The sequence below is a fragment of the Podarcis bocagei genome, assembly GCF_964188305.1.
Source record: "Podarcis bocagei genome assembly, contig: HAP1_SCAFFOLD_44, whole genome shotgun sequence".
NCBI classification, from domain to species: domain Eukaryota; kingdom Metazoa; phylum Chordata; class Lepidosauria; order Squamata; family Lacertidae; genus Podarcis; species Podarcis bocagei.
This window is the reverse complement of record NW_027670336.1, coordinates 239,990-254,634: the sequence shown is the minus strand read 5'-3', so window position 1 is coordinate 254,634 and position 14,645 is coordinate 239,990. Positions and strand designations below refer to the sequence as shown.

Sequence of the window (14,645 nt, the reverse complement as noted above, 5' to 3'; positions counted from 1 at the left end):
AAAGGTGAGAGAATGTGCTTGCAATTTAACTCCCCCCCCCCTTTGTCAGCCCCCTCCCTGTCTGTCTATATCCTTTGGAAAGAGATAGCTGTGGCCACTCTGGTGTCTTTTGTTGTTGCTGCAGGTAATAAATAGTCTTGTGGTCACGAGTAATTCCATCGTTGGGTCTGCGTTGACATCTGTAGAAGGGATATCCTGTAAGCAGGGGGGGGGGGGGAGTCAGGACTTTTGGGACTTAAAGACACAGTTATAAAGGTAAGAGGTAAAAGCCAAAAAGGGGAGAATCTCCTTGAGTTTTCTTGGGAAGCAGAAAACAATAAAAATATTGGCGAGTTAAGCATTTTATTCATTTCAATATTATTATCACATTTCCATATAATTACGACTGTTATTATATGCTAAAAATACAAAAAAATAAAATAAAAGGAAAACAAAAGTAAAAAAGATAACCAGCTAAACAATTTTTTCCAGATAAAAAATAAATGGACTTGACAGAACTACAGTGGATTTTTTTAAAAAAATATGATTAAATAATACAAAGATATTATCAAAACCACACAGATTATTACTGGACTGGAACCTTAAGGACTAGGAGGTGAAGGCGGTGATGGTGAAATGGGCACACGATTGTGGCTATCCAATGAAGATGAAAAATGAGGGAAATTATGGGAAAAGACTTAAAATTCACCACATGCTATCTGATTTTTAGATGGTACCTGACCCCATCCAAATCAGTCAAAATAAATAAATATCAGCAATAAGTGTTGGAGATGCAGACAAAATGAGGGAACCTTATTCCACATGTGGTGGACATGTCCCCAAAGGGAAAATAAAATAAAGTAAAATAAAATAAAATAAAATAAATGCTATTTATTTTAAAGAAAACCAAAGCTTTCCTATTTGATATTCTAACAATAAGCATACCAAATGAAAATAAAAGAGTGTTTCTTTACACAACAACAGCGGCTAGGATGTTAATAGCAAAATACTGGAAAATGAGTTAATATCAACAAAAGATGAGTGGCAATTAAAGTTGTGCTTGTACCTTGAAATGGCCACAATGCCAGAACTTCCAAGAGACTGAGATCTACTCCCAGTAATAAAAATCCCGCCAGTGATCTACCCATTGCCCAGAGTTCTTGAACTTTTCTCAGGGAGCAGTGACCAGAGTTGTGGATCAACCGCTAGATCATTTAACAAATTAAAATTACATAAACAATTGTGCTATAAAAGTACATACCATATATGAAGCATCAAGATAATAGAACTTTTAACACAGTGGTTTCTTCCATGAACAACAAGTCTTACGATGTATATAGACAGGCGCAGCATTGATTTTAGCTACAGGTGACAGCAATGAGCAGCTGTAAGGTTTTCTTCTTTAAGTGAGCCCTTTAAAACAACAAATGTAAAACAAACTTTATCCATTCACAGGTTTGTTAATTTGTTAAAATATGTTGAATTACAACATTGTATTCATTTATATTACTTAGAATATGTACAACGGATGAAGCCCATGAGAGCGAAACAAGGCATTATTCCGGAAATCCTTGTCAAGACTGTGGAACTGTAATAGGCTCCAGTTTGGACTTTATGAACGTACAGTGGTGCCTCGCAAGACGAAATTAATTCGTTCTGCAAGTCTCTTCGTCTTGTGAGTTTTTCATCTTGCGATGCACGGTTTCCCATAGGAATGCATTGAAAATCAATTAATGCGTTCCTAGGGAAACCGCCTTCAGACCAGGTCCGGGGACAGTCTGTCCCCGGACCTCTTCTGAAGGCTGGGGGGGGGGGACAAGGGCTTTTCTTCCCACCCCCAGCATTTTAAAAAACCCCGGGACAGCGGAGGACTTCTCCGCTGTCCGGGCGATCTTAAAATGCTGGCGGGTGGCATTTTAAAATCGCCCCGGGACAGCGGAGGACTTCTCCGCTGTCCGGGGCGATTTAAAAGCCCCTGGGAAGGCAGGCAGGGGGGACAAAGACTTTTGCCCCCCGCCAGCCTTCAGAAGAGGTCCTGGACCTCTTCTGAAGGCGGGCGGGGGGCGAAAGTCTTTGCTCCCCCCGCCTGCCTTCAAAAGCCCTCCGGGACAGGCAGGCAGGGGGGAGCAAAGACTTTCGCCCCCCGCCTGCCTTCAGAAGGTGTTCCCTCCCCCCCACCCCGCTTCGGAGCAGCGTTCCGAAGCGGGGCGGCTGGGGCAGGTGTTCCCTCCCCCCCCCGCTTCGGAGCAGCGTTCCGAAACGGGGCGGCTGGGACAGGTGTTCCCTCCCCCCCACCCCGCTTCGGAGCAGCGTTCCGAAGCGGGGCGGCTGGGGCAGGTGTTCCCTCCCCCCCACCCCGCTTCGGAGCAGCGTTCCGAAACGGGGCGACTGGGGCAGGTGTTCCCGCCCCCCCCGCTTCGGAGCAGCGTTCCGAAGCGGGGCGGCTGGGGCAGGTGTTCCCGCCGCCCCCCCGCGCCGCTTCGGAGCAGCGTTCCGAAGCGGGGCGGCTGGGGCTGGCGTTCCCGCCCCCCCACCCTGCTTCGGAGCAGCGTTCCGAAGTGGGGCGGCTGGGGCAGGTGTTCCCGCCCCCCCGCCCCGCTTTGGAGCACCGGGAGAAGCGATCTCCCCGCAGCCCCTTGCTTCAAAAGAGGTCCGGGGGCAGCGGGGAAGAAGCGCTGCGCTTCCTGCTGCCCCCGGACCTCTTTTGAAGCAAGGGGCTGCGGGGAGATCGCTTCTCCCCGCAAACCCTTGCTTCAAAAGAGGTCCGGGGGCAGCGGGGAAGAAGCGCTGCGCTTCCCGCTGCCCCCGGACCTGGGGCTGCGGGGAGAAGATCGCTTCTCCCCGCCGCCCCTTGTTACAAAAGAGAAGACCCGCTGTCCCCGGGGCAAGCTTCGTTTTGCGAAGCAAGCCCATAGGGAAATTTGTCTTGCGAGGCAACTCGAAAACGAAAAAACCTTTCGTTTTGCGAGTTTTTCGTCTCGCGAGGCGTTCGTCTTGTGGGGTACCACTGTATGTGGAACAGAAACTAGCAGACATTTGGTCTTTATGAATGAACTGATTTATTGGGGACTTCCGTCTATATTATTGCAATTTATGTGTTGTTTATGTGCAAGATAAACCTTTGATATTGTGATAAGAATATATAGAAGAGTATTGTTTATGTGAATGCAGAGCCGGTTACATCTTGTGTGTTTGTCAATTCCAGGAACAGCATTCCTGACCCAGATGTTTACAGGAAGTCCCTCAGATGATTCCCCTTTCAAACAGGATACGTGAACCTAGGCCAGTATGGTCCTCCTCTCTGGCAGACGGACAACCCCTTCCCCAAAGCCCCTCCCTCCCCACTTCCCCATGGGGGTCCCCCACACCACCCATCACTGACCAGGATGGCTTTGGCCATCTCCTGCTTGGAGCACTTCAGGGTTCGGAGCCCCCTGAGCTGAGCTGCCTGGCAGTTGTGAATCACCTCCGGCAAATACAGCTGATCTTCCTCCAGCAGCTGAAAGGCAAAAGTCAGTCCCTTCTCCACCTCCGAGAGAGCATAGTGGGGGGCAAGGAGGGCAGGTCTGAGTACCTGCTCTGGTTCTCTCCAATACTCACCCCTGGGGGAGAGATGTGCAACCGCAACACATCTGCAAAGAGAAGGACATGGGGACAGGTGAGTCCCTCCCTGAGCACCTGGAAAGGCTGTTCCTGGCAAGGCTAGTCCAGGAGAGCCAGTGTGGTGTAGTGGTTAAGAGCAGTAGACTCCTAATCTGGGGAACCGGGTTCGGGTCTCCGCTCCTCCACATGCAGCTGCTGGGTGACCTTGGGCCAGTCACACTTCCTTGAAGTCTCTCAGCCCCACGAACCTCACAGAGTGTTTGTTGTGGGGGAGGAAGGGAAAGGAGAATGTTAGCCGCTTTGAGACTCTTTAAAGGGAGTGAAAGGCGGGATATCAAATCCAAACTCTTCTTCTTCTACTGCAGGGGAGGAGGCACACCCCAGGCCTTGGCGGCCAATCCTGGTCTCCTTCAACCAGAATGTGGCTCCCCAGGCCAGGGGTAGGCAAACTAAGGCCTGGGGGCTGGATGCGGCCCAATCGTCTTCTCAATCCGGCCTGCGGACAATTCGGGAATCAGTGTGTTTTTACATGAGTAGAATGTGTCCTTTTATTTAAAATGCCTCTCTGGGTTATTTGTGGGGCATAGGAATTCATTCCCCCCCCATATAGTCTGGCCCCCTAAATAATAATAATAATAATAATAATAATAATAATAATAATAATAATAATAATAATAAATTTATTTATACCCTGCCCATCTGGCTGAGTTTCCCCAGCCACTGTGGGCGGCTCCCAGTCGAGTGTTAAAAATAGGACAGCGTTAAATATTAAAAACTTGAACAGGGCTGCCTTCAGATGTCTTTTAAAGAGAAGATAGCTGCTTATTTCCTTCACATCTGAAGGGAGGGTGTTCCACAGGGCGGGAGCCACTACCAAGAAGGCCCTCTGTCTGGTTCCCTGTAACCTCGCTTCTCGCAATGAGGGAATCTCCAGAAGGCTCTCGGAGCTGGACTTCAGTGTCCAGGCTGGACGATGGGGGTGGAGACGCTCCTTGGTCTGAGGGACGGTGGACCGGCCCACGGCTGAAAAAGGATGCTGACCCCTTCCCCAGGCTAACAAGATGGTCAATATTCGGTTCCACTGCACCCTTTTAAAATTTAAATATCAAAACAGATCCCAGCTTTCAGAGCATGTAAACCACATGAGTGGAAAGACCGCTGTGCCACTCACAGAAATAGAACTATACTTCCTTCTTCCACATTTAAAGTAAAAGTCTACGTAACGAAACCAAATAGATCCAAGTCTGCCTTCCTCCGCCAACCTCAACTTCGCTCTTCAAGCCAAAAGACAACACTTCCCCATCCCCGGGTAAAACCCTGGGCTTTCATTAGCAGAGCCGCCACCACGCTTGTGGCGTTTACCTCAGCACGACGCAAGGACTAACTGAGCGGGCGGCGAGATGCTTTCAGCCTCGGAAACTTGGCGGGTACTGAAATGGCCGTGCAGGCCAGATTCACGACCCTGATGGGCTGGATTCGGCCCGTGGGACATAGTTTGAGGACCCCTGGCCTACACTGACTGGCAACAGCTCCCCAGAGTTTCAGGAAGGGATTTCATCCAGCCATTGCAAGAGATGTCAGGGGTTGACCCTGGGACATTCTGCATGCCAAGCAGATGCTCTAGGGCAGTGTTTCCCAACCGGTGTTCCCCGGCACACTAGTGTGCCGTGAGACATCGGCTGGTGTGCCGTGGGAGGAAGGTGGGCGAGTCGGGCGGTGAGAGGCGGCGGCGGCGGCGAGGATCTGCGTCGAGCCGGGGGCGGCTCCGCGGTGGTGGTGCTGAGCGGCGGGGCAGCGCGCACAAAAGGGAGGATCGCGAGACAGCGGAGGAGGAGGAGGCCGGCATGTCCGGGCAGCAGCAGCAACAACAGCAGCAGCAGCAACTCCCGCCGCCGCCCCCTTCTCCGCCCGCTATCGCCGCCACCACCACAACAGCCGCCGCCGCCTCAGCTGCCCTCGCTCTGCTGCCTCCTCCCACCCCGGCAAGGGGGAGGGAAAAAACTTTCATTTTTGTGCGTCCCTCCCGGCGTGACGCTGCGCGCTGACGTCACGGGGCGGGGCTTTAATGGTGGTGTGCCGCGAGATTTTTTTCCGGCTAACAGGTGTGCCGTTGCCCAAAAACGTTTGGGAAACACTGCTCTAGGGCTCCCCATATTTCACTAGCCTTTCAATGTTATGCTATTAGCAATCGTGGAGATTCCGCCTGCCTCTTTCGAAAGGAGAAAACTCACCTGATCAATTTTAATAATAAATAAATAAATAAATAAATAAATAATCCCTGCCCATCTGGTTTCCCCAGCCACTCAGGGCGGCTTCCAACAAAATATTAAAATACAATAGTCCATCAAATATTAAAAGCTTCCCTAAACATATTAACAACAACCATCCATTTTCAGTCCATTGAATTAGAAATTAAGCATTTCTGGAAAGGGAAATGGCATACTTTGTATATTAGCATAAAAAGCATGCCTAAGAAAGTATTACTCATTTACTCATTTAATTTATTACTCATTATTACTTATTTTGGCAGGGGAAAGGTCTCCCTTGGGAGGTGGTGGACTCTCCTTCCTTGGAGGTTTCTAAGCAGAGATCGGACGGCCATCTGCCATGGATGCTTTAGCGGAGATTCCTGCATTGCTGGGGGTTGGACTAGATGACCCTGGGATCCCCTCCTATCTCTCCACTCCTGAATTCTAGGAGAAGCTTCCTTGCCTCCTGCAAAGCCCTTTTCCCTGCAAGCTCTTCCTCTGGTTTCTGGCCAAGGGAGGGAGATGCTCAGAGTCCAGCCAAGAGCCTCACCCCCAAAAGGATATCTGGGCATTGGCGTAGCCAGGGGGGCAGATGCCCCCTAAATCCATAAAAAATAATAAGAATCTGAGGTTCTGCCAAGCGAGAGAGGGCTGAGCTGGAGGGACTCGGCTTGGCAAGGGTTAAAGGGAAGTGAGCTGCCTTCCTAGAGAGGCCAGGAAGCAAGAGGGGGCCAGGTCCTCCAGAGCCAAGGCCCCTCCCTCCCCAGTCCTTCCCTTGCTTTGGGGTCTCTCCTGCAAGGGCTGCCTCGCTGTCCCCTCCTGGGATCTGGTGAGTCTCCTCTCTCTCCCCCCAGAGGGTGCAGTGGGGAGACGGGGGGGGGGTCCCAGGGCTGCAGCAGGGGAGGGTGCCTGGTGGGCCTGATCCGGGAGGGGCCAGGTCTGCCACGCTCTCCTTCCTGGAGATCAGAGGATCCCAAACTCACTTGGCCCTCCGCCCCCCCCCGTCTGAAAATATCTCCCTTCTTTAAACAAAGGAGTCCCTGGGACTTTAACTCTGTGTGACATCGCTCAGCCTCATTGCACGACAGAGGAAACATGTGCAAGTGGTTTTCCAAAGCTGGACGAGGAGGTGGACTAGCCCCCCCCCAAAAAAAACCCCACAGGGAGGGAGGAAGTTAAGGTGGAAGAGAAAGCCCAGGGATAAAGAGAGGGATCCCAGCCCATAGTCTGGCTGCTGCATTGCAGACCAGTTTCCCCAGTCGTCTTCCAGGGAAGCTCCCCACGGAGGCCACTGCAGCAATCCCCTCGCACCCAGAGCAGGGCATCCCAGGACCACATCCTCTCTGTCCCAAAGGGATTGTTGCTGGCAAAGCAGCCGGAAATGGGCGCTGCTACTCACTGAGCCTCCTGGGACCTTGGCATGAATGGCTGTGTGTGTGTTAAGCTATCTTGCAGAATAATAATAATAATAATAATAAATTACCCACCTAAATATCAAGGGAGATGTCTTTGGCCCTGCCCACGGCCCTCAGGGGGTTGACCAGATACATACCTGACCCTCAGAGCAAAGAAAAAGGGACCCCACCCCAGGAGTCTGTCTGGAGAGCGGCAGAGAGTCCAAGTGCAAGAAAAGGAGACAGAAGCAGGGGAGTGAGGGGGGAGCAACTCCTGAGGACCCCCGGGTGTGGACCCCCACTAGAGCCAAGCATCCGTTTTTCCTAAGATACAAACGAGTCTCTTGTCTGTTGGTTCTGACTTCATGCATTGACTGGAAGGCAGCAGAAACCAGGTTGATTAACATCCCAGAAATCCCTTCAGTTGCCTCCACATTTTGCATTGCTGGAAGGCGAGAGACTTATTTCTTCTCCTCTTCCTGCTCTTTCTTTTCAAAAAGATAGCTCACGGTCTGGGATCTGGTGCAGTCCTGCCCTGGTTCCCAGCAAGACTCATCCATGCTTGCTCAGGGAACCATCCTACCTCGCCCCCCCCCCCCGGCCTACAAATTCTGTAACAGAACAATGTATTTGCTTTGTAGGATTTGCTAGAGCTTCTCATTTAGAAGGGCAGAACTTGGCAGAAGACCAAAGGGTTCCTTCCGATCTCTCAGAGGCTTCCTGAGAGCACAGATGGATGAGCGAGACTCAACTGGCCCCGAAGCAGGAAGAGGCCATGCCTGCCAAACTGGGAGCAGTGGGGGATTTTGGGAAAACCCAGTGCAGAAGATTCTGGGTGAGGAGGAAACCATCCGTTCAGAGGTGCAGAGCCAGCAGTTGAGGCAGTTCTTCTGCCAGGAGGCCAAAGGACCCCGAGAGGTTTGCAGCCGACTCTACCACCTTGACCATCAGTGGCTGAAGCCAGAAAGGCACACGAAAGCTGAGATGCAGGACCTGGTGATCTTGGAGCAGTTCCTGGCTGTCCTTCCCCCAGAGATGGAGAGCTGGGTGAGGGAATGCGGAGCGGAGACCAGTTCCCAGGCGGTGGCCCTGGCCGAAGGTTTCCTCCTGAGTCAGGCAGAGGAGAGAAAGCAGGTGAGAGAGACTTCCCTCTGGATACTCCCAAGGGGCTCCAAACAGGACAGAGAACATCCCATAATGGTCTGCTGCTGTCCCATCTGTTTTCTTGGAAAGCATTTATGGAATGAGATCTCACACCCTTCAAGTCTTTGTCATTCTCTTTCTAGTATTTCTCACCATTCTCTTACAGATAGGTAGCCGTGTTGGTCTGCCATAGTCAAAATAAAAAAATTCCTTCCAGTAGCACCTTAAAGACCAAATAAGTTAGTTCTTGGTATGAGCTTTCGTGTGCATGCACACTTCTTCAGATACCATTCTCTGTTTTGAATCCTTGTTTCTTTTTCAGGGAAAGGATCTCTTTGCAGAAATGGACCTGGATTCCTGTGAGGCAGAGAGGCCTCCGTTGGACACCAGAGAGAGGCCACTGGGTAAGGAGGAAGGTGGTTTTTCCCCATTTGGTCTCATTCTGTTGGTTTTCCAACTCATCTGTGAGTTGTTATCTTGTTTTGTGGGGAGACAGTTGGGAACAAGGGTCCAGAGGAGGGGCGATGTATTTCTGCACCACAAACATATGAAATGGGCACAAACGTCCAAATGATCTCAGTAGGTAAGGCTTTCTCAAAGGCCCATCTGTAGTAAGAGATGCCCTGTTTCACCTGTGAGAGAAGCAGGCACTCCAGGCGTCCTGATCACCGTTTTTCTCTTGCAGGTGACAGAATGATGCCGGCAAGACTTCCTGATCCGTCTTTTCATGGGGGCAGAAGTGAAGCAGCGGCTGTGGAACCAGATCAGGTCAGGGGAAGCTGCCTTGTGGGGACAGAGGCTGAGGGATGGAGCAATCTCATGGACTGGTTGGGCACAGAGGAATGGTGGGAGGAAGCAGCCGGGGAACCAGGAAGGGAAGACGGCTCAGAGCCGAAGGAGTGGAGGTGGAGGAAGGATGAGTGGTCAGAGGGGCAAGAGGGAGAAGCCTGGGAAGAGGAGGTGTCAGAAGCTGAAGGGGAAACAGAGCTTAGTGAGCTGGGAGACTCTGTGGAAGAATGCAGTGCAGAATCAGAGGCAGAAGAGGAAGGAGGCGAGTGGAAGAGGAAGGTCGGGAGGCAGAGGTGAGTCAGGATAAGGAAGAGCCACCGGTGGCTCCCTCTCCTTTTGCCAGAAGCCACCCTCCCTGCTTGTCTCTCAGAGCCAGGAGACCCCCTGCAATGCAGGAATCTCTGCTAAATCATCCAAGACAATTGGACATCCAAAATAGGCTTATTTTATTTCCAGATTGATCACTGAATGCTAAAATCGGTTTCTAAGCAGTGGACAAATGAGAACAAATAGTGGCCTGGATTCACCTAACCAGCCCCATTGGCTGCAAAATGGGACTTGTCCCCCATTCCTCCCCCTCTCCATGCCCCCATGAACACCTGGGTTTTGGCTCTAGGGCATTGGTAGGGAACTCCCCAGAACAGCTCAGGAGGAGAAAGTGGACCCTTCCATCAGGCAAACTGGAATGCTTGCATAGGCAGAATGACTTGGAAAACACAAGGTGGAGAACCACGTATTTGCACAAAGACGAATACCCATAAATAAAACTTAGAATAAAATAAGCATCCAGAATTAAAATATCCAGCAAAGCAGTCCTGTTGAAACAACTCCCCTGCGTGAGTGCCTGAGGGCCCTGCTCCTGTCACTCACCACCTGGCCCAGGGCGGGGCCTGGCAGGCCTCATAAGGACGGTTGCTGCTGCTGCTGCTGCTGCTGCTGCTGGCGAGGAGGACGCAATGTTCTTTTAAAATTGTTTTTATAATTTTCTTTTTTCCCTTTTGATTACTTTTTTTGGGGGGGTGGCATGGATGTTTGGTTGGGTTCAGGAATTAGATTTTTTCATATATAAGGGTTTTATTTCTTAAGGGGAGGGGTCAGGGCTGCCAGGTAGTGGGTCCCAGCCCACAAAATAGCTGGGGCATGTTCCAAGGGGGGGGGGGATGCACTGGGACAACCGAACTCAGTGATCATGGGTAGGAGGAGGAGGTACGTCAAGTCCAGACCATGTCATTACAGAGGAGGCTGTTTTAGTCGTTGTTTGAGGACTATCCCTGCCTCCGGGTCTGGTCCTGACTGGACGGATACTAGAATCAGCAAGGGATACCCACATGACCTGAAGGTGCTGCTGTTCAATGCCAGGTCAATGATTCATAAAACCACTGCCATCCATGACTTGATCATGGATGGAGGACTTGACCTGGCATGTGTAACAGAGACTTGGTTGGCTGAAGCAGATGGGCCTTCTTCGATTGCATGGAGCCCACTCAGCCCCTTGGTTTTCCATGGATCTGAGGGCAATGAAACAATCGCTGAGATGGCTAAAGCGCCGGTGGCGGATAACTCATTCTGAAGCTGACCGGACACGGGTTAGGGTTCAATGTCAAGCCTACCATGTGGTGGTAGCGACAGCAAAGAAGACTTTCTGCATCTGCAGAAAACAGCAGCAGGAGACTTTTTCAGGTGGTTTGCAATTTAGCGGTACCACCTGCTACAACGGAGCCCAGTATGGGCCACATGATCTCCTGCAATGATTTTGCAAAGTTTTTTGCAGACAAAGTCGCTCAGATTCAGGAAGAGGTAGACTCCACCGTGGGAGCAGGGCCGGGGCGGGAGAGTGCTAGTGTCCTGTCTAGTCAAGTTGCGTGGGATCAATTCCAATCTGTTACCTCCGAGGATGTGGACAGGCTGCTTGGACGAGTGAAACCAACCACCTGCCTCCTTGATCCTTGCCCATCCTGGCTTATAAAAGCTAGCCGGGAAAGGTTGGGCGATGGGCTTTGCGAGGTGGTGAATGCTTCTCTCTGTGAGGGAGCCTTCCCGGACCCTCTGAAAGAGGCGGTTATCAAACAGCTTATTTAAAAGCCATCTTTAGATGCTGCCAATATGGCTACCTATCGCGCAGTCTCAAATCTTCCATTCTTGGGCAAGGTGATCGAGCGAGTGGTTGCTGAACAACCATAACATACTTCTGGACCATCTTGAGGGGCTGGGAGCTGGGGGCACTGTCATACAGTGGTTCCGCTCCTTCCTCCTGGGCCGTATTCAGAAAGTGGTGGTGGGGGATGAGTGTTCAGACCCCTGGGCTCTCACTTGTGGGGTGCCTCAGGGTTCTGTCCTCTCCCCCATGCTTTTCAACATCTACATGCAGCCGCTGGGAGAGATGATCAGGGGGTTTGGGCTGGGTGCTCATCAGTATGCGGATGATACCCAGCTGTACCTCTCTTTCAAACCAGTGAAGGAGGTGAAAGTCCTGTGTGAGTGTCTGGAAGCTGTTGGAGGATGGATGGCGGCTAACAGATTGAGATTGAATCCTGATAAGACAGGATTTTGGGGGGACAGGAGGTGGGCAGGTGTGGGGGACTCCCTGGTCCTGAATGGGGTAACTGTGCCCCTGAAGGACCAGGTGTGCAGCCTGGGAGTCATTCTGGACTCACAGCTGTCCATGGAGGCACAAGTCAATTGTGTGTCCAGGGCAGCTGTTTATCAGCTCCATCTGTTATGCAGGCTGAGACCCTACCTGCCCGCAGACTGGCTCACCAGAGTGGTGCATGCTCTGGTTATCTCTCTCTTGGACTACTGCAATGCGCTCTATGTGGGGCTACTTTTGAAGGTGACCCGGAAACTACAACTAATCCAAAATGCGGCAGCTAGACTGGTGACTGGGAGCGACCGTTGAGACCATATAACACCGGTCTTGAAAGACCTACACTGGCTCCCAGTACGTTTCCGAGCACAATTCAAAGTGTTGGTGCTGACCTTTAAAGCCCTAAATGGCCTCGGTCCAGTATACGTGAAGGAGCGTCATCGTTCTGCCGAGACACTGAGGTCCAGTGCTGAGGGCCTTCTGGCGGTTCCCTCGCAGCAAGAAGCCAAGTTACAGGGAACCAGGCAGAGGGCCTTGTCGGTAGTGGCACCCGCCCTGTGGAACGACCTCCCACCAGATGTCAAAGAGAAAAATAACTACCAAACTTTTAGAAGACATCTAAAGGCAGCCCTGTTTAGGGAAGCTTTTAATGTTTAATAGATTATTGTATTTTAGTGTTTTGTTGGAAGCCGCCCACAAAGACAAATACCCATAATTAAAATGCAGAATAAAATAAGCACCCATAATTAAAATGTGCAGCAAAGCAACCCTATTGAAACAACACTACAATTAACAGGAAGGAAACAACAGAGCATTGTGGAGCAGATCATATTTCTGCTGTCTCAGGAGGACATTTCCCTTTTTCTTTTAGGGTCCAGTGTGCTTTGAAGATGTTGCTGTTCGTTTCACGGACGAGGAGTGGGCGTTGCTGGATCCTGACCAGAGAGCTCTGCATAAGGACGTCATGGAGGAGAATTGTGGGACCGTGGCCTCTCTTGGTAAGGCTCCCTGTGGGATCGTCATATCTGCCTGGAAATTCAAAAAATACCTCTATGGGACCAACCTCATATATTTTTACAGAGCTCAACAGCGCCCCCTATAACACCTGGGAACCTAACACCCTCACAATAAAGAGTAAATTACACTTTTTTCTTTGAACAATTTTCCTCAAATTATTCCTTTTACTACCACAATTGGGCTGGTCTCAACTTCCCAGGCCATCTTCAATGTCAGCTTCAGAATTGTTAGGAAAGATAAGTAGCTTCAGGTTTTTGTTTTTGCTCCTGTCAGTCTTGGGTTGACCAAAGAGACGACTGACATTGGAGATTGAGGGGATGCCATGACTGGGCCAAACAAAACCCATCCCAGAGAAGAGCTGGGCTTATGGAATCTCAGGTAGTAGTAGCAGTGATGATGATGATGATGATGATCATACAGTGGTACCTCGGTTTACAAACTTAATCTTTTCCAGAACAGGACAATTCTTAAATCGAGGTACCACTGTAATAATAATAATAATAATAATAATAATAATAATAATAATAATAATAATAATAATTTTTATTTCTACCCTGCCCATCTGGCTGGGTTGCCCCAGCCACTCTGGGCGGCGTCCAACACATATATCATCATGAAACATAAATAATAATAATCTGATTCCATATAAAAAGAAAATTAATTTTAAAATGAACAACTTATACTAGTGGCCGAAATTGTGGAAACCTTTTGTGAAAAGTGTATTTCTGAGGTTTGATGGCTCATAACACCACTTTTGTGTGGAGTAATACCATAAAATTATATAGCAATGGAAAGATAATTTAATGAAGAATAATAATTTTATTTATATCCTGCCCTCCCCAGCCGCTCAGGGCGGCTAACAACAATACAAAAGTACAAAAGTACAGCATAAACAACACTCTAAAATCATTCATTATAAAATTAATTAATTCAAGCCCCTGGCAACCATTGGGCCAGAGCTCCGCGAAGATTGCCGAGGGAGTCAGAATGTAATGCAATGACTTTTATGAAGGAGTATTTATTAGAACAGCAATCATAAAGAAAAAAACGTGAAACCTTTGGTTACCTTTAGCTTTCATTACGGCCTTACAATGCCTTCCCATGAAGTGAACCAAGTTTTTAGTTCTGCAGCTGTAAGAATGTCAAACCAAGACTGAATTATTGCCTCTGTTGATTGGGCTTTATTGCTGGGTTGCCTCTGATTAACAAGTTTCTTTCATCAGCTGCATAGATTTCCGATTGGATTAACGTTTGGGCTATTCCCAGGCCATTCCGGGAGTGGAATGGGATCATCTTGAAAGCACCGTTTGCACACAGCAGCAACAGGTCATGGAGCTGAATCCTGTTGAAATAAATAAATATGCTTCAGTATCTGGGAAAAGATCACCTGCGGAACGCTTCAGTTTGGGCTCAAGCATTTCATTTAAGTATTTGGGGGGCGTTTAAAGTTAAAGGGACCCCTGACTGCTAAGTCCAGTGGTGAACGACTCTTGGGTTGTGGCACTCATCTCGCTTTATTGGCCAAGGGAGCCGGCGTACAGCTTCCAGGTCATGTGGTCAGCATGACCAATCCTCTTCTGGCGAACCAGAGCAGCGCACGGAAATGCCGTTTTAAACCAACCAACTTGTTAGCAATCACGTAACACACTGACAAAAGTCAACCTAAGCATGTTGTGCTTCCTTTTTCTGCTTATTTGGCTATAATGTTTGATAGAATAATTGAACAAACTTTCTTGGATTGCATTCTTGATTAAATTATCTTCCCACTGATAAATAACTTTATAATATTACTCTAAAAGAAGTGGGTTTATGAGCCATCAAACCTCTGAAATACACTTTTTTCCCAAAAGGCTTCCACAGTTTTGGCCACTGTTGTTGTTGTTTAAT

At 49.6% G+C, this 14,645-nt stretch overlaps 1 protein-coding gene and 2 long non-coding RNA genes across 5 annotated transcripts in view; 1 reads left to right on the top strand and 2 right to left on the bottom strand.

Annotated features, from left to right (window-relative positions):
* The window catches only part of LOC308579490, a 76,416-nt gene that overhangs the window by 21,227 nt on the left and 40,544 nt on the right, over positions 1–14,645 (bottom strand). The window lies entirely within an intron of this gene.
* Positions 1–14,645, top strand: part of LOC308579479 (uncharacterized protein) — a 67,032-nt gene that overhangs the window by 14,238 nt on the left and 38,149 nt on the right. The window contains exons 4-5 of one of the 3 annotated variants that reach the window (XM_081214029.1): positions 9,054–9,136; positions 12,613–12,739. The exons of 1 other annotated variant lie outside the window; for it this stretch is intronic. In XM_081214029.1, the coding sequence (XP_081070155.1) occupies positions 9,054–9,136; positions 12,613–12,739 (210 nt within the window). Of the gene's footprint in view, positions 1–6,603; positions 6,661–9,053; positions 9,137–12,612; positions 12,740–14,645 lie in introns of those variants that run through there. One more of the 3 variants, XM_081214031.1, reaches the window with a different exon arrangement.
* On the bottom strand, positions 217–6,389 carry LOC308579496. Its single transcript, XR_014004506.1, has 3 exons — positions 6,101–6,389; positions 3,362–3,611; positions 217–1,392 (listed from the first exon to the last, which is right to left on the bottom strand). It is a non-coding gene; the product is annotated as an uncharacterized lncRNA (long non-coding RNA).